At 53.7% G+C, this 21089-nt stretch overlaps 1 protein-coding gene across 6 annotated transcripts; it reads left to right on the top strand.

Moving 5' to 3' along the window:
• The first annotated feature begins 466 nt into the window (after positions 1 to 466).
• On the top strand, positions 467 to 16689 carry Med25 (mediator complex subunit 25). 6 transcript variants are annotated; one of them, XM_057761077.1, is made up of 17 exons: positions 467 to 648; positions 724 to 769; positions 904 to 1028; positions 7764 to 7862; positions 8126 to 8246; positions 8511 to 8673; positions 8778 to 8908; positions 9117 to 9398; positions 9717 to 9845; positions 10745 to 10830; positions 10903 to 10960; positions 11062 to 11169; positions 12360 to 12548; positions 12822 to 12893; positions 12995 to 13213; positions 13336 to 13510; positions 15195 to 16689. In XM_057761077.1, exons 1-17 carry the CDS (start codon positions 515 to 517, stop codon positions 15458 to 15460), a joined length of 2403 nt encoding a protein of 800 aa, XP_057617060.1. In that variant the 5' UTR covers positions 467 to 514; the 3' UTR covers positions 15461 to 16689. The 6 variants fall into 6 exon arrangements, with proteins under 6 accessions (XP_057617060.1, XP_057617059.1, XP_057617063.1 ...); XM_057761076.1 differs by having other exon boundaries at positions 9714 to 9845; XM_057761080.1 differs by lacking the exon at positions 15195 to 16689 and adding an exon at positions 13908 to 14071.
• The last annotated feature ends 4400 nt before the right edge of the window (positions 16690 to 21089 follow it).

Here is a 21089-nt window from a genome sequence, read left to right as displayed (position 1 = left end):
CTGCAACTTTACAGTGTTGCCTGGCAACGTCGTTTCCGAAGATGTGATTGGACCGCTCTCTTCCATTTGTCCCCGGTCAGAAAGACTAGAATTTATTAACTTAATCTCTGTGTGAGAAAACAACGGCTGGGTACGCGTTGCCTAGCAATCTGGTTCCCCAAACCTCCCCTTCAGCTCGGAGTCGGAAATTCGAGACCGACTCCAAGATGGTGGCCGGATGTGCCGTTTTCCGATTTTATTTCGTGCTTGATATTGTGGACAAAAGTTTGTTCGATCTCAAGAGGCCCCTAAAGGGGCGCGTTGTGCCAGTTCTGAGAGTTTCATGGTGTCCGCAGCGCTAGGGTAGCGATAAAACCGCCACTCCCCGTTTGTGCCCGGCACAAACATGGCCGCATTAGCATCAGCAGAGGCTGCCAGACGTCCGGCGCGGGTGCGCGGATCGCGCAAGCGCACTTCTGCTCGTTCTGGGCCGGCAACGGCGGCGGCGGCGGCGCTGGCGGCGGCGGCGCGGGGCATGGTCCCCGGGTCCGAGGGCCCGGCTCGGGCCGGGGGCCTCGTGGCCGACGTGGTGTTTGTGATCGAGGGCACAGCAAACCTGGGGCCGTACTTCGAGGGACTCCGCAAGCACTACCTGCTGCCCGCCATCGAGTGAGTGAGGGCCCACGTCGCCTCCCTCTGCTGTACCTACGGCTCGTGCCGACGCCGCATTTCCTGTCTTTCTAGGTACTTCAACGGGGGACCGCCCGCAGAGACGGACTTCGGTGGAGACGTGAGTGTGCGGCCGCGTCCCTGGGAGGAGGCCGGTAGACCTCTGAGGCCGAGGGAGGAAGCTGGGTACGGACCTGATCTGAAGTTCCCTGCCTAAGACTTGAGTTTCAAAGTTCTTTTGTCCTGTTCTCCCAGTATGGTGGAACCCAGTACAGCCTTGTGGTATTCAACACAGTGGACTGCGCTCCAGAATCCTACGTACAATGTCACGCTCCAACCAGCAGTGCCTATGAGTTTGTCACCTGGCTGGATGGCATCAAGTGAGCTATTCCTCCATTTGTGGTCCGCAGAACAGAGTCGGTGTCTGAGTATGCTAGCTTGAGTGTCATGCCCTCAGCTTGCCCTTCCCCCCTCTTTCCTCCTGCTATTCCAGAGCAGTTGCAGGGTGCACCTGGGCCTGGAGCGTCCTTCTGTGGGGTGCATCATAGCTTACAGTGTAGCCGAGGCTAGCCTTGGGTTCCCCATCTTCCTGCCTGCACTTTCTAGTTGCTGGGATTACAGACTTGTGCCACCATGGCTAGTTTGTGGAGCTCGGCAGCCTGGAGTAGTCACGGTGACTTCAGACACAGCTCTCTGACCACGGGGTCCCAGGCTACTTGGTGCTGCCTGCCTGTTCCGTCAGAGCTGGAGAAATCTGTGGGCCCTGCATGTGTTGTTTGTGCTGTTGGGTGTCTGTTGCCGCGTAACCGGTTCCCCCAATAAAGACTTCAGATGGAACAGTTGCATCCTTAGGAATTCAGACGGATAAGCTCAGCTGTGTGTTTGGTCTGGTCTCCCAGGGCTGTGGGTATCCACGGCCTGGCATATCGGGGAGAGCCACATGCAGAACAGCTTGCTCTGTGACTGTCGACAGAGCCTCACTTAGTTCCTTGCTGCCTGATTGTCTCCAGGCCCTCACATGTGGTGCTTTGGTGCCCAGACTGGCAGCTTTCTCTGCTCAGAGTGAATGGTTGAACCCAGAGGGCAAAGAGACTGACGACCAAGTGACACAACACCAGCTTTTGTTACTACCTGCTTGGTGGACGGTGGGGTCCCTGGGGCAGACCTCACAGGTGCTAGTGTAGGGCACACAGTGAGCGACATGCGAGTGGCCGCTCACTGCTTGCCCTGTTCTTGTGCTTGGTTTGCATATGAGCAGCAGTGTAGACTGCTGCATGCTGGGAGGGAGGTCTCTCAAGCTAATCTTTCCGTGGGAAATCCACAGTCTGGCTGTGGCTGCTGCATGCTGGGAGGGAGGTCTCTCAAGCTAATCTTTCCGTGGGAAATCCACAACCTGGCTGTGGTCAAGGTTCATTGGACAATGCTGATTCCTGCCTTCCTGCTGTGGTGAAGCAGGTATGCTTTGCATGTCCTCCGTGTTTGGTTGTGTGTGTGTCGTGCAAACACACAGTAGACGGAGAGCTGGCCTTACACTCCACTTGGCAGCTTGGCTTCCTGTTCTAGGCATCGTTGACACTTGGCACGCAAGTTTTTAAAAAAGACTAATTTCTTTTTGCTTAAGGTGTACAAGTGTTGTGCCTACATGCATGTCTGTGTATCACTTGTGTGCCTAGTGTCATTGGAGGCCAAAAGAGGGAATAGGATTCTTTGGAACTGGAGTTAGCGTGAGCTGCCATGTGGGTGCTGGGAGTCCAATCTGTGTCCTCTGGGGGAGCAGCCATGCTCTTAGCATTGCCATTTCTCCCGCCTCTAGTCCACTTTTAAATTGGAGACAGTGTCTTATCAGGTTTTCCAGGCTAGCCGCAAAGTCCCTGTGTGGCAAGAGCTGGCCTTTGCCTGTTCATCCTCCCTCCTCGGCTGCTTCCGTCTAGGTCTCTGAGCCGCTACACCTGGCTTGGACTAGATCATTTTTTAAAAGATCTTTTACTTTATTTTATGTGCATTGAGGTTTTACCTGTATGTCTGTTCAGGGGTGCCAGGTCCTCTGGAACTGGTTACAGACAGTTTTGAGCTGCCATCTGAGTGTAGGGAATTGAATCTGGGTGCTCTGGAAGAACAGCCAGTGTCCTTGACTGCTGAGCCATCTCTCTAGGTCCTGAAAATAGATAATTCTTTGTTGTGAAGCCTGTTCTGGGTGCTGTGGAAAGTTGGGATCTGTGTGTGTGCACGCTGCTGGGAGCGGAACCCAGGGCTTTGTCCATGCTAGGCAAGTGCTCTGCCTCGGTGAGAATGCTAACGACAGCCCTGAAACCCCCGCCAGCTGGCAGTGGCGCCCGGGAAGTTGTCTCTTAGAGGCCAGATGACGCCTTCCTTACCAAGACCTCGGGGCTAGATGGAGGTGAGCCTTGAGAACAGCCATTGGATTCTGAGGAGCCCAGGGTCTGCACGGCTGCACGTCAGGGTTGATGCGAATGCTTGAGACCTCCTTCCCATTGCTTAGCCGGGAGTCTGAGAGCAGTGCCAGCCAGCTCTGTTCTCTTCAACTCCTGCTTGGCTGCTAAGTCTCCTGGGCACATGTCTGTGCGAGGAACTTCTGTGACTTTTGTTATCAGCTAGTTGTCCTCTGTTTCCCCGTCACTGCCTCCACTTTTGGACCCCTGTAGAAGTCCAGGTACCTGCTGTTTCTCCCCTGGACTACTTCCAAGTAGGGTCTGACTCCTACAAGGAATGATGGCTGCTGGGAAAGGCCCTCAAAGACACAGACCTTTGTGTGGACTGTAGAAAGAGTGGGCCCCTTCCTTAGGCACTTGAAGACAGAGGGAGATACTATCAGGACAGTTCTACATTAGGACCCTGGAAACACAAGTGTCCCCATTTGGGTGGCCTCGGCTATGCTAGGCATTTCAGCATTGCTTGACTCTTCCGGGATCACCGTTTTGATCAAGGCCTGTGACCCATTCCCAAGATGTTCTGGGCAGGGCTGGAATGGGAATCAGCAGGACTTGGCCCTGCTTGGGAAGTCTCCCCTTCTGTTGTTGCTGCTTGGAGACAAGGAGTACAGTGTGGTTAGGAACAGCCTTGCTCTGGGCTTCTTTGTTTGGTTGTTGTTTGTTTTTCAAGGCAGAGTTTCCTCTGTGTAGTCCTGGCTGTCCTGGAACTCACTCTGTAGACCAGGCTGGCCTCGAACTCAGAGATCTGCCCGCCTCTCCTCCCGAGTGCTGAGATTAAAGGCTGAGTTATTTTTCTTAACTAACGTGTAGCTGGCAGCACTGGATGGCCATGTTCAGCGGACAGTTGTGCAGCCTCCAGTGCTGGCACACTGCCAGGCAAGTGCTCCTTCTGCTACGTCACAACATTCCTGTCACCGCCCGTAGCAATTTCCTGGTGCCCCTGCCTCAGGCAGGTCTCAGAGAGGCTGAGAAACTTATAGCTTGGTTTCTCCTGTAGCAGGAAGCTAGGTAGCAGGACTGGATGTAGGGTTGTCTTGGTGCGTGGTGAGAGGACCAGGGAGCCAGACCAGAGCCATGACAGATTTCTAATAGCCCCTGCCAGGGACTAGGCCTTAGCTTCAGTTTGCTGGGACTGGCTGGAGCTGGGCAGGCCATTCTTGGGAAAGCCACAACCCAGGGGCAACCAGTCAGAGGGCGCCCTGCAGCCTTGTGCAAGCTTCAGAGAACTAGAGAGAGCTTCTCCCAGCCTGCAGCTGGAAAGGCCTAACCTCTGAGCCACCAACAAATCCTGTAGCAACTGTGAACTGTTTAAACCCACCAATCAGCCCAAAATCTAACCTCCCCTCGCTGGGACTCCCCTAACCCGGTTTAAGGGGGTCTGTGAGCATCTTGGGCTGCTGCCATGCGCCACCCCAACGTGGTGAAAGTAATAACCCTCTTGCTTATTGTGTTTGTGACTGGTGGTAATTTTTTTCTTTTTTTTTCATGTTATTTATTGAGCTCTACGGTTTTCTCTGCTCCCCTCCCTGCCTCTCCCCTCCCCCTTCAACCCTCCCCCAAAGTCCCCATGCTCCCAATTTACCCAGGAGATCTTGTCTTTTTCTACTTTCTACTTCCTGTGTAGAATATATCTATGTAAGTCTCTCTTAATGTCCACATTGTTGTTTAAGTTCTCTGGGATTGTGGTTTGTAGGCTGGCTTTCTTTGCTTTATGTTTAAAAATCACTTATGAGTGAGTACATGTGATAATTGTCTTTCTGTGTCTGGGTTACCTCTCTCAAAATAATGTTTTCTAGTTCCATCCATTTTCCTGCAAAATTCAAGATGTTTTATTTTTTCTGCTGTGTAGTACTCCATTGTGTAAATGTACCACATTTTTTTTTATCCATTCTTCGATCGAGGGGCATTTAGATTGTTTCCAGGTTCTGGCTTTGACAAACAAAGCTGCTATGAACATAGTTGAGCACATGTCCTTGTGGCACGATTGAGCATCCTTTGGATATATACACAAAAGTGGTATTACTGGGTCTTGAGGAAGGTTGTTTCCTAATTTTCTGAGAAATCGCCACATTGACATCCAAAGGGGTTGTACCAGCTTGCACTCCCACCAGCAATGCAGAAGTGCTCCCTTTTCCCTACAACCTCTCCAGCATAAGTTGTCATCAGTGTTTTTGATCTTGGCCATTCTTACAGGTTTAAGATGGAATCTCAAAGTTGTTTTGATTTGAATTTCTCTGATAACTAAGGATGTTGAACATTTCCTTAAGTGTCTTTCATCCATTTTAGATTCCTCTGTTGAGAGTTCTCTGTTTAGGTCTGTACTCCAGTTTCTTTATTGGATTGTGTGATTGTTTGGTGTCCAATTTCTTGTTCTTTGTATATTTTGGAGATCAGACCTCTGTCTGATGTGGGGTTAGTGAAGATCTTTTCCCATTCTGTAGGCTTTCGTTTTGTCTTGCTGACCGTGTTGTTTGCTTTACAGAAGCTTTTCAGTTTCAGGAGATCCCATTTATGAATTGTTTTTCTCAGTGTCTGTGCTACTGGGGTTCTATTTAGGAAGTGGTTCCCTGTGCCAATGCATTCAAGTGTACTTCCCACTTTCTCTTATCCATTTAGACTTGAGTTTTGTGCATGGTGATAGATATGGGTCTATTTTAATTTTTCTACATGTTGATATCCAGTTATGCCAGCACCACTTGTTAAATATGCTTTCTTTTTTCCATTTGATATTGTTTGCTTCTTTATCAAATATCAGGTGTTCGAAGATGTATGGATTGATATCTGGGTCTTATATTCGGTTCCATTGGTCCTCCTGTCTGTTCTTATGCCAATACCAGGCTGTTTTCAGTACTGTAGCTCTGTAGTAGAGTTTGAAGTCAGGGATTGTGATGCCTCCAGAATATCGCCCAGGATTGTTTTGGCTATCCTGGGTTTTTTGCTTTTCTAAGTGAAGTTGAGTACTGTTCTTTCGAGGTCTTTGAAGAATTTTATGGGCGACTGGTGGTATTTTATGGAGACTTCTCGTGGACCTAATGTGGCTGGGCTCCAGCTCTGTGGCTGTCAACTTTCTGCTGCCCCTGGATGTGGTAGCTTATGCCTTCACTCAGGAGGAGTTCCAGGCCAGCCTAAGCTAGAGTTCAGGCCACTTTGGGCCACCTAAACCCAGTCTCAAAACTCTAAAGGTAACAATAAAAATTTTTGCTTCTGAGGACTAAGAGGGTGAGAGAGTGGATGGTGAAGGAGCCGAGCAGGGAAGGTCCCTGGAGAGAAGCATGGGGCAAGCTCCAAGCCTGAGGACATAGTGTGGGACCACCTAGAGATTTCAGGTGCATCTGTCTGTCTGTCAAGCCATGTCCAGAACTTGGTGTGGCCTCTGCAGATCACAGAGCTGCAGCAGTGACGGAGACTCCTGAGGAAGGCTGCAGAGGGAGCCATGAGGAGTGGCCATGGTAGGAGGTGTCGCTTCCACAGGGTCTGGATGACCTGTGCCACTATGGTCATCTGGTGGGTGGGCTTCCTGGAGGAGGCCATGCTGGGCACATAGGGTAGATAAGTTGGGTCTCCATCCAGACCAGAATGAAGTCGCTTTGGGGCGGAGTCTAGGCAAAGACAGGTGCGTCAGCCATCTGCGAGCCTGGCAGGCAGAGGACGTAGCACCAGTATAGGCCCAGCCAAAGGCTTTATTGGCCTCTTGTTTGCCAGACAGACCAGGCTAGGGACAAGAAACGAGATGGCTCAGACCCTGTCCCTGCTTATGGGGAGAGATTGGGAGTGGGCCTCCTAGGTGGCTGTGGAAAGGTACCAGAAGCCGTGTTTGAGAAGAGTGTGGCTGCTGCAGCCAAGGCCGCAGTGCTGGCAGAGGAAAAGCCCCTGAACTCAGGTGCTTGGGGGCTTGGTCCACACCTGCTCCCACCTTCCCCTTTGTCAGAGAGACGGAAGTGTCCCTGGATTGGGGTCCTGTAACGACTTCTGTCTCCCCGATAGCCACTGTGGCTCACGTGACCCTGTCTGCGAGTGCATTTCTCCATAGTATAGGGGAGGCTGGCTTAGTGCTCCTCCCTGGGCTGTTCCAGAGGCCCCAGGTTTGATTCCCAGCACTCACATGGTGGCTCACAACTACCCGTAACTCTAGTTTCTGGTGACCTAATGCCCTCTCCTGGCCCTCAAGGCCACCATGGATGTGGTGTACAGACATCCAGGCAAAACATCATACACATAAAATACAAACAAAATCCAGCGAAAACCAGGCACAGTAATGCACGCCTTTAATCCCAGCACCTGTGAGGCAGAGGCAGGATGATCTGTGACTTCAAGGTCAGCCTGGTTTAGTTCCAAGTGAGTTCCTGGACAGCCAGAGCTACACAGTGAGAAGTGTGAAAGGGGAACAAACCAGTGAAGCAGATGGCCCACTCCGGAAAGGGCAGCAGGAGGATGGCTAGGGCATTGGGCACCCTAGAACTGAGAGCACAGAAGCTGGCCTCCGTGTCTCTTCCCTCTTCTGATACCCTTTCCCTGCCTTTTCCCCCTGCCCAGTGCTGCTTTGTCACGAGTAGATCTCTGAGGACTCTGAGATGGTGTCCATCTAAGGCGCAGTGCAGTGTGGGATGGGAGGGAGCAGTGCCAAGTGCCTGTGCGGTGCACTGTGCCTGACTAACTGTCCCGCAGGTTCATGGGCGGCGGTGGTGAGAGCTGCAGCCTCATTGCGGAAGGCCTGAGCACTGCCCTGCAGCTGTTCGATGACTTCAAGAAGATGCGGGAGCAGATGTGAGTGCCTCCTGAGCCCTCCTCAGTCCTCACGCTGGAGCTGGAGAGGAGCAGGGGCCCTGTGCAGGCCAGGGTAGGCCAGCGCCCTCTGACCCGACACTAGCTGGGACCCTCCTGTGCCCCTTGCCCAGTAGGTGACTTAAAGCTGTCACTCAGCCCCAGAGCCTCAGTGTTGTCAACTGCAAACATCCTAGCTGATGAGGGCATGACCTTGAGCTGCTGCTAACAGGTGCCTGCTCCATTGCTTGACTTTGTCCCTGCAGTGGCCAGACGCACAGAGTCTGCCTCCTCATCTGCAACTCGCCCCCATACCTGCTGCCTGCTGTGGAGAGCACCACGTACTCCGGCTGTACAACCGAGAGCCTGGTGCAGAAGATAGGGGAGGTGAGCTGGGGTGCTGAATGGGAGGGCCTGCACCTCTGGATTCTAGGAAACAGGTTGGGGTCTGAAAACCTGAGTCAAAAAAATAGGCAAGAACTCTATGCCTACTTAGGATTGTCAGAATCCTTCTGGACCCCAATGCTGTGTTTTACCATCCATTCTGATGAAAGTTGTGGTCGGAGGGCCAGACTGTCCCTCCATTTAGTGGGGAAGGGGCTAGCCCCACTCACTTCTGGAGGCCCCATTCCTGCCTTACCCTTCCTGTAGCGTGGGATCCACTTCTCCATTGTTTCTCCAAGAAAGCTGCCTGCCCTTCGGCTTCTGTTTGAGAAGGCAGCTCCTCCGGCCCTGCTGGAGCCCTTGCAGCCTCCAGCAGATGTGAGCCAGGACCCGCGGCACATGGTGCTAGTGCGTGGGCTCGTACTGCCTGGTGAGGCCCGGGTGCGGTGCACGGAGGGGGCACTCTTTAGCACACTCTTCACATGGATTTGGATGTCCCTCTCTCTACTCTCAACCCTGTCTCTCCTGTCTCAGTTGGTGGCAGCTCAGCCCCAGGCCCTCTGCAGCCCAAGCAAACAGTCCCCCTGCCTCCAGCTCCATCCTCCGCCAGCACACTCTCCGCAGCCCCCCAGCAGGCTCTGCCCCCTGTCCCACCACAGTACCAGGTAAGGATGTTACCAGGAGCCACGCAGAGCCGTGGTCTCCTGGGAGGACATAATGAAACTTTGGGGTTACAATGTGAGGGGCCCCCCAGGTCAGTGGCCTTTCCGATGATGGGGCCTGGAGCTCCTGGGTGACGAGAGGGGTATGGTGGCCTCGTGGGGCTACAAGTACATAGTTGTAAGGGTGTGTGGTCTTCTCCCCGTGTGACAGGTCCCTGGGAACCTCAGCGCTGCTCAAGTGGCTGCACAGAATGCTGTGGAGGCCGCCAAAAACCAGAAGGCTGGGCTGGGCCCACGCTTCTCACCCATCAACCCTCTCCAGCAAGCTGCTTCAGGAGTGGGGCCCCCCTTCAGCCAGGCCCCAGCACCCCCATTGGCTCCTGGGCCTCCTGGAGCCCCCAAGCCACCTCCTGCTTCCCAGCCTAGCCTAGTCTCCACTGTGGCCCCTGGACCAGGTCTGGCACCCACTGCCCAGCCTGGGGCTCCATCTATGGTAGGTGGTGTGTTCTAGCACCTAGCCCTGTTCCCTGTTCATGGTGGATGGGAAGTGCATGCCTCCTGCACAGGGGAGGAGCAACAGCAAAGCTCACAGCTGTGCTCTGCAGCTCTGGGGCAGGAGTGTGGGCCTCAAGCTGTTCTGAGATGCCTGTAGTTTCTGGTGTCTGGTTTCTCATGAATGACATGATGGTCCCTGGTGGACCTGGTGGTGGTGGTGGTGGTGTAAAGGAAGGGGTCTTTGTCTTGCCCCTTTTAGGGTAGCCACTCCCTGAGATGGTATGGTCCCCTCATTGCTGTGTGTTCTCCTCAGCAGGCAAGCACTGTAGCTCCAGGTGGGGTCAGTGGTCCTTCACCGGCCCAGCTTGGGGCCCCTGCACTTGGTGGACAACAGTCAGTGTCGAACAAGCTCCTGGCCTGGAGTGGGGTCCTCGAGTGGCAGGAGGTGAGGGGGTTTGAGCACTTGTTGGGTATGTGGGAAGTGGGTAGCTCCCAGAAGACCTGGTCCAGAAGAAGGCTAGAATTTGTGAACCAGGTATCACAGTTGGGTTTTTTGGGTTTTTTTGTTTGTTTTGGTTTTTGGTTTTTTTGAGACAGGGTTTCTCTGTGTAGTTTTGGAACCTGTTCTGGAACTCACTTTGTAACCTCGAACTCACAGAGATCCACTTGCGTCTGCTTCACAAGTGCACATAAGTGCCACAGCTGGGTTTTAAGAGTAATTATGTTGAGCTGGGCAGTGGTGGCGCACGCCTTTAATCCCGGCACTTGTGGGACAGAGGCAGGCGGATCTGTGAGTTTGAGGCCAGGCTGGTCTCTTTTACACAGAGAAACCCTGTCTCAAAAAACAAACAAATAAAAATTATGTTGAAACCAGGCATAGTGGCACACACCTTCAATCTCAATGCTTGGGAGACAGAGGCAGGTGGATCTCTGTAAGTTCAAGGCCAGCCTAGTCTAGTGAGTTCCAGGACAGTCGCAGCCAGAGAGAGACATATAGTGAGATCCTATCTCAGAAAAACAGCTACAAAAAATGTATGTTGAAGCTCAGTAGTTGAACAATTACCTGCCAGGCACAAGGCTTCCATCCCCAGCCTCCCCCCCTCGCTTGTTCACACACACATGCGCATGTGCACGCAGCAAAGCCTAGAATTTGGGCTCCCAGCAGGGCCTTAGGTATTGTGGCTTCTGGGGGATAGCGATTATAAGATTTGGGGCCCAGAGGAGGGGCTTTGTGAACTTTGGGAGCATGGGTGTGAGGCTGCTGGGACGTAGAGGAGATGTGGGGCTGCAGGGGCTGTGGAGGGCGAGAAAGGAGGCCCTGTCTGATCACCCTTTCTCCTTCAGAAACCAAAGCCTGCATCCGTGGATGCCAGCACCAAGCTGACAAGGTCTCTGCCTTGCCAGGTCTATGTGAACCATGGAGAAAACCTGTAGGTATTTGTCAGGGGTGGGGGCAGGTTCAGCCTGGCCTCTCCTTACTCTCCTCTCTCTTTCTCCCCCAGGAAGACGGAGCAGTGGCCCCAGAAGCTGATCATGCAGCTCATCCCTCAGCAGCTGCTGGTGCGTCCCGCCAGGCCAAGGCCGCCTGACCCTGCCCTTGTCCCCACATGACTCTTCCCCTTACCGTGTATTGCCCCCATGTGATGCCTGCATGTTTCCAGACCACCCTGGGGCCGCTGTTCCGGAACTCAAGAATGGTTCAGTTCCACTTCACCAACAAGGACCTGGAGTCCCTCAAAGGCCTCTACCGCATCATGGGCAATGGCTTTGTGAGTGGCGGGCAGGGGGTGGGCACTAACTTCTGTCCCCTTCTCTGCTGACTTGGTGAGAAGCCCCGGGCCCTGAGGCTGCAGATAGGCCCAGGCCTTGCCTGACCACATGTTCTGGCACCTGCCACATCCCTGCCTCGTGGTGCTGGTTGTTGGTGTTGATGTTGATGTTGGTCTGAGACAAGTCTCCCATGTAGCAGGACTTCCACCTGGACATCCTCCTGTCTCAGGCTCCGGAGGGCGGGCCAGCTTCTCCTGCCCTCTTCTTATCCCTGTCCCATCTGAGGAGGCCCACCTTCCTGGGTGCTAGAGGGTTGGCGCTTGTGTGTGGGGAATCAGCCTCAGCTGAATTGTGGCCTGCTGCACTCTCTCGTGTCTGTGGCCCCAGCGCACCGCGATTCTGTTGGGCTCTTGTCAGGAAGCTCGGCTGACCCAGGATCCTCTGGTGGGCCGTCTCTGGCTTCCTCAGTGCAAACACTGAATTATGGGGGCATGTTTCAAGACTGAGTAGCAAGAACTAATGTTTTTGCTGCAGAGCAGAACCCGGAGCGGGAGCTCAGTGACATCAATCCCCAGCCTCTGGGCGCCCTTTAACACAATGGCTGTAATTTCCTTCCTTTTACCTGAGCCAGAACTGGGTCCCTAGGCTGCACCCCTGTACGGAGGACACTCACCAGTGCCTGAGCGCTGCCTGGTCTGGGTGCACTATGAAGGGAGAGGGGTTTATGTTGATGGGCGCAAGCTGCAGGTCCTGAGAAGTCACCTAGGCAGCCAAAGCCACTCTGGGACGCTCTGACTCCCAAGATAGCTGCCCTGTGATGTTGCCATTCTCTGGTCCATGCTGGTGGGCACTGGCACTGGCAGAAAGATAGACCCGTCCTCAAGGGTCTAGCCCCGCCTTCCTGGCATCCTCCCCAGGGTGACTTGGGGAGTTATCCCGGCACTGCACAGAGTGAGACATGAGGTGGAGGCACTCAGGGTCACCATGGCTTCTGCTGTGGCCTGTTGTCTTTCCTCTCCTCGGTGGGCAGCAGGTGCCCTTGAGTGACTGTCACTCTCAGTCTTTTGTTTCCAGGGCAGCTGCCAAGCCAGCCTGCCCTCCCTGGCCTTGTTCAGTGAGACCTCCCTACCTCTTGCCCATAGGGCTTGTAGAATTTTGTAGAATGAGGTGGGGTATCTTGTGTCCACAGGCGGGCTGCGTGCACTTCCCACACACAGCCCCGTGCGAGGTGCGCGTGCTCATGCTCCTGTACTCCTCCAAGAAGAAGATCTTCATGGGCCTCATCCCCTACGACCAGAGTGGCTTTGTCAACGGCATCCGCCAGGTCATCACCAACCACAAGCAGGTCCAGCAGCAGAAGCTGGAGCAGCAGCGAGGGGTGAGTGTGCTGGTGGCCAGCCAGTGTCCTCTCATCACCCCAGAGCCCAGTCGTCATGGCCTCATCTCTAGTGCCAAGATAGGTCGTCTTCGTCCATGTGTCCCTTGTGTCCCAGCAAAGCAGCGTTGGTCCCTCCACAGTGACCAGGCAGGTGGGATGCACCTCCTACGTGGTGTTCCTAGAAGATAGCACCCTACTCCTACACGCCAGGTCCTCCGACGGCCTCAGACAGCCTTCCCTCACCACTGACCTGTCCTCTCTGTCCCCATGCAGATGGGGGCACAGCAGGCACCTCCAGGCCTGGGCCCCATTCTGGAGGACCAAGCGAGGCCCCCGCAGAATCTAGTGAGGACTCGGGTGGGGACTGGTGGGGTTGGGGCTGGGGGTCGGGTGGAGTTGGGGCAGCCACCTACTGTCTGTCCTTCCTCATACTGTCTGTTCCCCAGCTCCAGCTCCGGGCGCCACAGTCCCAGCCTCAAGGTGCTGTGGGGGCCTCTGTGGCTACAGGGCAGCCCCCGCCCCAAGGCACTACCCAGGCCCCCACAGGGGCTCCCCAGGGTCCTCCAGGAACAGCCCCCGGCCCACCTCCTTCTGGACCCATCCTTCGTCCCCAGAACCCTGGAGCCAATCCCCAGTTGCGGAGCCTGCTCCTTAACCCAGCACCGGTGAGACTGAGGGGTGAGGCAGCAGGGGGTTGCAGGTTCTCACCCAGAGTCTCTGAGAGGAAGAGGTGAGCTGTACCAGTATGGCCTTCCTCTGAGCCATTCTTTGTCTTCTCCAACTCTAGACTGGGGTACCCCCACCCCAGGCCTCCCTCCACCACCTGCAGCCTCCGGGGGCCCCTGCTCTGCTTCCACCACCACATCAGAGCCTGGGGCAACCCCAGCTGGGGCCGCAACTCCTGCACCCTCCGCCTGCCCAGTCTTGGCCTGCACAGCTTCCCCAGCGGGCTCCACTGCCAGGTAAGGGTGTTCAGGGAGGGCAGGGGTCTAGACTGGGAGTCCCTACAGCTACGGGCAAGGACCCCATTACCAAAGGGCCTCCCATAGCTCTAGAGGGGAAGCTCAGCCATGGGAGCAAGGCCTCAGTGAGTGAGACATCCCACAATCCTTCCCTGCTGTCCTGGGCTGCTAGAAGATGTCTTAGGGTCAGTGAAGCTGTTGGGGGAAGGGCTCCCAAAGGGTCAAAGGAAAGTGTGCATCCAGTTGGGCTTAGAAGGATCTCTGGCTCTGGCGGTCCCTGGAGCTTACTAGAAACTTGACTACCTTGAGTCCCCAGAAGAGGTGGGATGAGAGACTCAGGGTCCTCAATGGCCCCAGGGACCACTGGGAGATGCAGTCCCTTCCCACTGCCCCCCAGGTCAGATGCTGCTGAGCGGGGGTCCCCGAGGCCCGGTCCCCCAGCCGGGCCTGCAGCCCAGCGTCATGGAGGACGACATCCTCATGGACCTCATCTGAACCCAACACCCAATAAAGTTCCTTTTAACAATGCCCGGCTCCCGTCACTGACGCCCCTAGGGCTGTCTTTGCTCTCGCCTTGCAGACTCCCCAAGGCCCCGGCTGGGTGATGCTGGGCCATGGGGTGAGTTGGAGGCAGCATGGTGTGGCCTGGTTCTGGGAGGCTCAGAGGCAGGTGGGCAGGTAGTGCACAGCTCATGTGCACTCAAGGGGTTACAGAGCCCAGAATGCCTCTGACCCAGCCAGGGTTCCGAGGAGCCTGGAAGGAGAAGCAGCAGTTGGGAGCCAGGAGGGACCTAGGTTCAGATAGCCAAAGCCACAGAAAAGGGACATGCAGGGTCAGGAGGTGGGTGCTCCTGGAACACGAGCATTACAGGGAGGAGCCAGAGGTGGAGTCCAGACTGGAATGCTTGAGATTCATCCTGGGGATGTTGGACCCCAGAGACTGCCAGAGGGGTAGTGTCAGAAAGGCTCGCTGATACGTAGGAGCAGGGCAGGCAGGAAGCAAAGTCACGGGCCTGTTCAGGTGACATGTGCCACACCAGGAAGTCAGGATGTCCCTTTGGGACAGTGTGTGCTGTGCTTGAAGACGTAGCAGTCAAGGTTATGCACAGAGTAGGCACTGGTTCCAGTTGGAGGTGGATAAGTGGGGAAGCCCGTGTCCTGCAGGGTGTCCTCAGGCCCGTCTGCAGGTTGTCCCCTGGAGATGGAGTGAGGTATTTGTCACTTAGGCACATGTTAACCGTGAGTGTGGGCTGTGCCTGGACCACTGCCTGGGTTTGGGACATTGGTTAACGGGCAGGTCACCCACCCATCCCAGGAGAGAGGCCGCAGTCTAGTGGCCGTGGACCACCACAGTTGAGTTTTGTTTGGCCTTCCCTGTGTTAGCATCTGCCACTTTCTTCCTTCCGGTTAGCTGTAAAACTCAAGTGAGATTCACACACATGCTCCTCTCGACATGTTGGAAGCCTGACACCCGGGGCCACCCTTTTGCCTGGCAGTAGTAGCTGGGTCTGCCCCATCAATGGGGCTCATGCTCTTGGGTTCGCCACAGTCCCCACCACTCTCTCTTGCTCTTCCACGGTGAGGCAAGGGCCCTGCCTCAGTCACGAGGCTGGCACCGTGGTGGTTCTGTGGTAGCATTCAGAGAAAAGTGAAATCTTTCTTGTACCCATGTCTCCTTCAAAAGTGGCCAAACGAAAGAAAGAAGGAGAGGGCCGCGTGTTTCGAGAAAAGTGGGAGCGAGACTATTTCTTTGTGGAAGTGAAGAGCATGCCTACGTGCTTAATATGCAAAAAAAATGTGTCAGTCCTGAAAGAGTACAACCTGAAGCGCCACTATGAGTCCCAGCACAGTAAGAGCTACGACCAGTACACAGCGCAGAGCCGGGACATGCTCCTGCAGGAGCTGAAGAGAGCCCTCCGAGCCAGCGAGGCTCTAGAGAGCCAGGAATAGGAGCCATGGAGTGACGTGGAAAGAACTCGCGTGTCCTGAACAGAACTGCATCCTCAAGGTTGGCCTGTGGGTCTGACAAGCTTTCGCAGGCTGAAACTCAGGCGTCGGAGGCCTTCTGTGGTCCAGCGGCCTGAGCCATGGCTGTGCAGAGACTATGACCACACGGTTAGTTTTATTTATTTGAGGTGGCGGTGATCTCCATGCAGCTGAAGTCTGTGAGGCGGCCCCTCACCAGCCCCTCGCTTTGAAGTGACTTACTCTTGTGCAGGCACACACATCAGAATTCATAAGCACAACGACAGCCCCATCACGGTGATCGGGTCGTCCATCATGAGGGGCCATCCCATACCTCGATCCCAAGTGACACTGTTTGTCAAGGACCTGGATCAGGTCCTCGCCTCAATCACCAGGAATTCAGATGCACGACACCTTGACTCTGGCATTCCTGTGCTTGAACTGAGCCAACCTTCTGAGGCCAGGACATGCAGGAAATCCAAACCGGCATGCCTGGTTCATTTCAAAGTGTGCAGAGCCATACTTGTTCCCTGGAGGTCAGAAACTTGTGTTGAACACTGAATCTGTCTCAGCGGGGATATTCACAAACAGCTCCTGAATGTATGACAGCTGTGGTCCTGGCAGACAGATGCCACTGCTGGGGAACAGTGGACTGCTCACCTTGCTGCAGCTGTGTCTGAAATGAGAGGTGCCAGGACCAGCCCCTTACACTGTGAGACCCAAGACCAAGTCCCCCCAAGGGCCGTGCTCTACTTGATCCTGAGCTAGCACTGGCTAGCTCGCTCTTAATGGTGTGTGAACGCAGACCCCAGTGCAAGTCGCAGTGCTCCAGGGTGCTCGCAATTCTGCGGTGTGGCGAGGGTCCTCAGCCTCGTCCAGCAGTGTCCCAAATGTCTGGCTGCCCACACTTGTGACAGTCGCTGTTTTCATTACAGATCTAAATCAAAAACTCCATTTTATGGATCAAGGTTGAATTCTCATCTGCCTGTTTCTCTGCCCCATGCAAGGCCCAGCACTGATATCTGGGTGTAGAAGGGCAGGTGTCAACCTTCTAGCCTCCACTCAAAGGCACAAGAGAATTACAAGAGAGAAATTTTAATAATTAAATATTTCTATTTTTCAATTTGTATTTTTTCAATTTTGAATTTAAAGTATGGACTCTAGTATCATACATGTTTGTGTTGTGTTCCATGCGTTCACCGTAGCTCAGTAAAGATCCAATTTGATTATCCTTCTGGCCATGGGCTTTCCTTCTCTTTGACTGACCCACCCCCTCCTGGGACAGCCTGGCCCTGCTAGCCGGTGAGCTTCTGTACCTGCCCTGGGGTCTGGCTGGGAGGGGTTGGGAGGGCCCTTTCCCGGGTGATTCTCACAAACTGAAAGAGAAAGTAGGGGACCCAGGTGGCGCTGAAGACGTGAAGGCAAAGTGGTGACTTGGCCACGCAGCCATTGTGTGCCCGTGGCTCTGAGACATGGGATGCTAGGGACTGTGGCGAACCTGGAGAGCGCTTGCCCCGCCTGGTGGCCTTTAAACCAAACCACACACACTGAGGACCAAACAAAATCTGCTGTGGGTCTCATGAGACCACCAGGCCACCATTTTGTGACCTCTAGAAGAACGAGACTCCAGAACCAGGACAGCCTCAACGGAGACCTTGTGTGTGGGGGTGTGTGTGAGGGGTGGACAGGGAACAGGAAGCTGGGAGAAGCAGGCAGGTTTCTGAAGGCAAACAAGCGATCGGTACAGGGAGGCACTAGGCAGAAGTTCCAGGGAAACTGGGTTTGCTCTCAAAAGGGATTGGTTGAGAATGGTTGTGGTGGGCTTGGCAGCTAAGAATGGGTACTGCTCTTGCAGAGGATCTGAGTTCAGTGGCCAGCACCCAGGTCATGTGACTCACGGACCCCTGTGAGCTTGCTATGCCTGCACTCTTCTGGAAACGCATTTTGCTGTATTTATAAGTGATCATTGTAGTGTTTCCTGTCAGGTAGTGGTGCCAAATTGGACCAAGAACGTTCAGTTCCAGGAGGAACTGACTCCTCTGACCTCTAAGGACACCTGCACACATGCATAGATCTCACAAGGAAAGGATGGTTGAGACACACGTTGTCATCCCAGCCGCTCAACAGGCTGGCCTCTCTGCTTCACCTTCCCCGTGGGTCAGTGTTTCCCTGGCCCGGATTCTAAAGGCTTGTGGTGCAGCATGCAGGAGGGATTGTGGTCACTGACCAAAGCACACTCAAAATGTGGCCAAACCTTACAACACAAACCAGCCAGCTCACACGGGCAGTTGGCTGGGAGAGGGAGCCGCTGGGCAGTCGGCTGGGAGAGGGAGCCACCGGCAGAGAGCTCAGCACTTTGGTTTGTTTGGAGATGGTCGCCCTGTCTTAGACCAGACTGACCTTGAACTCAGTGCCTCCTGAAGTGTGTGTTACCGGCCAGGCATGGCTGTGTACACCTTTAGATCCAGCACTTGTGAGGGAGAGGCCAGAGGATCTTTGTGAATTCAAAACCAGCCTGGTCTACTGAGTGAGTTCCAGGACAGCCAGAGCTACACAGAGAAACCCTGTCTCAAAAAAAAACCAAACCAAACCAAACGTGTGCCACCGTGCCCAGAAGCATTGCAGCCTTGACCAGACCTAAGCTTGGGGGCGGGGGTGGGGGGGTAGGGGGGTGGGGGAGGACAGGAATTCAGCTTGCCAAAGGAGCAGGCCAGGCACAAGCCGAGGACAGAAAAATTAGGGAGAAAAGAGAGCAGCCAGGTTTTTTTTTTTTTTTTTTTTTTTTTCTCACCTGGAAGAGGATACTCAGGAGGCAGGAGGATGAGGCAGGAACGACAGGAGTTCAAGGCCAGCCAAGGTCAAAACCAAAACAAAGACAGTCTGTCTTTAGTGTGTAGAGTGCTTGTCCAGCTTTCGGGGGCCCAGTGCCACAAACAACACTGTCAGTCAGAACCTGTTTCTAATGCAGAGATGACATTGAGGGCCAACAAATGGGTCAGAGGTTAAGAACAGAGGGCCTGGATTCTTTTCCCAGCGTCCATGTCAGCCAGCTCACCCGCTCCCTCTTCTGGCTCCCCAGAGCACCGCATACCTGCATAGATTCATTCACAGTCACAGAAATGCAAAAAGAGAATCTTCAGAAAACAAACAAGTGACAGCCACTTCAGGTAGTGGTGGCACATGCCTTTAATCCCATGATTTGTGAGGCAGAGGCAGGCGGATCTCTGTGAGTTCGAGGCCAGCCTGGTCTACAGAGCGAGTTCCTGTCTCAAACACCCACCACCCGAAAAAAGGCCTGCCTCTGCCTCCCAAGTGCTGGGATTAAAGGCGTGCGCCACCACTGCCTTAGATATGAAACTCTTCTGGCTAAAGTGTAAATATAGGGAAAAATTAAGATGCTGGGAGGGGAAGGCAAGGTGCTTCAGTTCACCGAGAGTGAGCCCCTGCAGCCAAAGAGGCTAAGTTCATTCTTGGTGTGTCTCTGAGTCTCCATTTCTCAAACCCATGTGAACCCACACACCCATGCCAAAGTATTTGAGACATGCCACCACCCAGGTTGTTCTCAAAACTCTTGAAGTACCGGAGGATGACCTTGAACTAATAATCTTCCTGCTTCCACTCTCCCAGTGCTGGGGTTACAGGCATGTCTGGTTCATGCAATGCTCACAGTGAACCCAGGATTCCTGCATGCTAATGAATTACTGTTACCTGATTTCCAGCCTCTGCCCTGCTTTTGTGTGCACGTGTGAGGCGGGTGTGTGTGGTCAGAGGATAACTTCTGAGAGACCCATCCTTCCATTGCGAGTTTCAGGGGTTGAAATTCAGGTTATGTCCGACCCGACGGCAGCAAGTTTCTTTCTGTTGAGTCACCCACGGCATGCCCTGTCTTTGTTTTGAGGCAGGGTTTTCTGTGTAGCTCTGGCTGTCTTGGAACTCTCTATGTAGACCAGGCTGGCCTCAGACTCACAGAGATCTGCCTGCCTCTTCCTCCTGAATGATGAAAGCCGTGCGCCATTGCCATCACCACACCCAGTTTCCCTTGCTTATTTAATTTACATTTTCATTATATATTTTAAATGTTTCATTTATGTTTATAGGTGTTTTGACTGCATGTATATCTATATGTACTTTCTTGGTGCCTATAGAGGCCAAAAAAGGCATAGGATCAATCCCCTGGAACTGGAGTTAACAGATATTTGTGAGCTGCCAAGTGGGTGCTGGGGATCAAACCTGGGTCCTCTGGAAGAGCAATAAATGCTCTTAATTGTGACTTATCTCTCCAGTGCCTCCGCTTTTAGAGACAGAGTCTCAAATGTGTAGTCTTGGCTGTACACAAACATACAAAAACATAAAAAACCTGGTGGTGGCACACACCTTTAATCCCAGCGCTAGGGATCAGAGGCAAGTATACCAATGAGTTCAATGTCAGCCTGGTCTACAGAGTGAGTTCCAGGACAGCTAGGGATACACAGAAAAACATCGTGGCTCATGCCTTTAATCCCTGCCAAGCACTCAAGAGGCAGAGGCAGGTAAATTTCTGTCAGTTTGAGGCCAGCCTTGACTATATAGTGAGTTCCATACTAGCTACAGCTACATAGACCTTGTCTAAACAAACAAAATTACCCCCCACAAAAATCCAAACCATCCACACACCCCTCCCGCCCCCCAGAAAAACTTGGCAGTGATCTGTCATAGCCCTGAAGTGTGGCGCCGTGCTTCCTGCCTCCCATACCAAATAGGAACGCCATAGCTAGGGCATATTGGCAATGCTTGTGCCCTTGAGCAGCTAGGGCAGGAAGATCTGCAGTTCAAGACCAGCCTGAGCTACATAGTGAGACATCTCCTAAAAGCAGTGAAAAGGTGGGAAGATGACTCAGCCTGTTAAGGCACCTGCAGCAAACCCTAGAGCTGAGTTCATCCCTGGGTTAACTCCAAAGAGTGATGCTCTGACTTCCACCAATGAGCGGTGACAGTGTGTGTGTGTGTGTGTGTGTGTGTGTGTGGGAGAGAGAGAGAGAGAGAGAGAGGGAGGGAGGGAGGGAGGGAGGGGGGAGGGAGGGAGGGAGGAGAGAGAGAGAGAGAGAGAGAGAGAGAGAGAGAGAGAGAGAGAGAGAATAAACAGCAAAATAAATCAAAATAGAGGCTGGAGAGATGGCAGAGGAAGTAGACCCAGATTTGAGGCCCAGAATCTACATGGCGGCTCACAAACATCTTTAACTCCAGTTCCAGGGGATCCTAAACTCTCTTCTAGCCTGTACAGTCACCAGACAGGCAAGCACAAGGTGTAGAGGCATACATGCAGGCAAAACACCCATGCACACACAAAAGTATAAAACTTTAGGGCTGGAGAGATGGCTCAGTGGTTAAGAGCATTGCCTGCTCTTCCAAAGGTCCTGAGTTCAGTTCCCGGCAATCACATGGTGGCTCAGAACCATCTGTAATGAGGTCTGGTGCCCTCCTCTGGCCTGCAGACATACACGCAGACAGAATATTGTACACATAATAAATATGTAAAAAAGTATAAAACTTTAAAAATAAGAAATTGTTCCCCCTAGACAGCTCTGCCCCACCTGTTCTTCAGTCTGACTTCTGCTTCACTGAGGGCACCCTTGGC

Source organism: Chionomys nivalis (assembly GCF_950005125.1).
Source record: "Chionomys nivalis chromosome 23 unlocalized genomic scaffold, mChiNiv1.1 SUPER_23_unloc_1, whole genome shotgun sequence".
NCBI classification, from domain to species: domain Eukaryota; kingdom Metazoa; phylum Chordata; class Mammalia; order Rodentia; family Cricetidae; genus Chionomys; species Chionomys nivalis.
The sequence above is the reverse complement of the archived record's forward strand: the minus strand, read 5'-3'. Positions and strand labels throughout refer to the sequence as shown.

Excerpts from the sequence above, each read along its gene's own strand:
- Med25 (XM_057761076.1), top strand. The coding sequence starts at position 515 with ATGGTCCCCGGGTCCGAGGGCCCGGCTCGGGCCGGGGGCCTCGTGGCC. Across the intron at positions 8,247-8,510 it reads TGGTGCAGAAGATAGGGGAG|CGTGGGATCCACTTCTCCAT; the intron begins GTGAGCTGGGGT and ends CCCTTCCTGTAG. Across the intron at positions 9,846-10,744 it reads GGGTCCTCGAGTGGCAGGAG|AAACCAAAGCCTGCATCCGT; the intron begins GTGAGGGGGTTT and ends TTTCTCCTTCAG.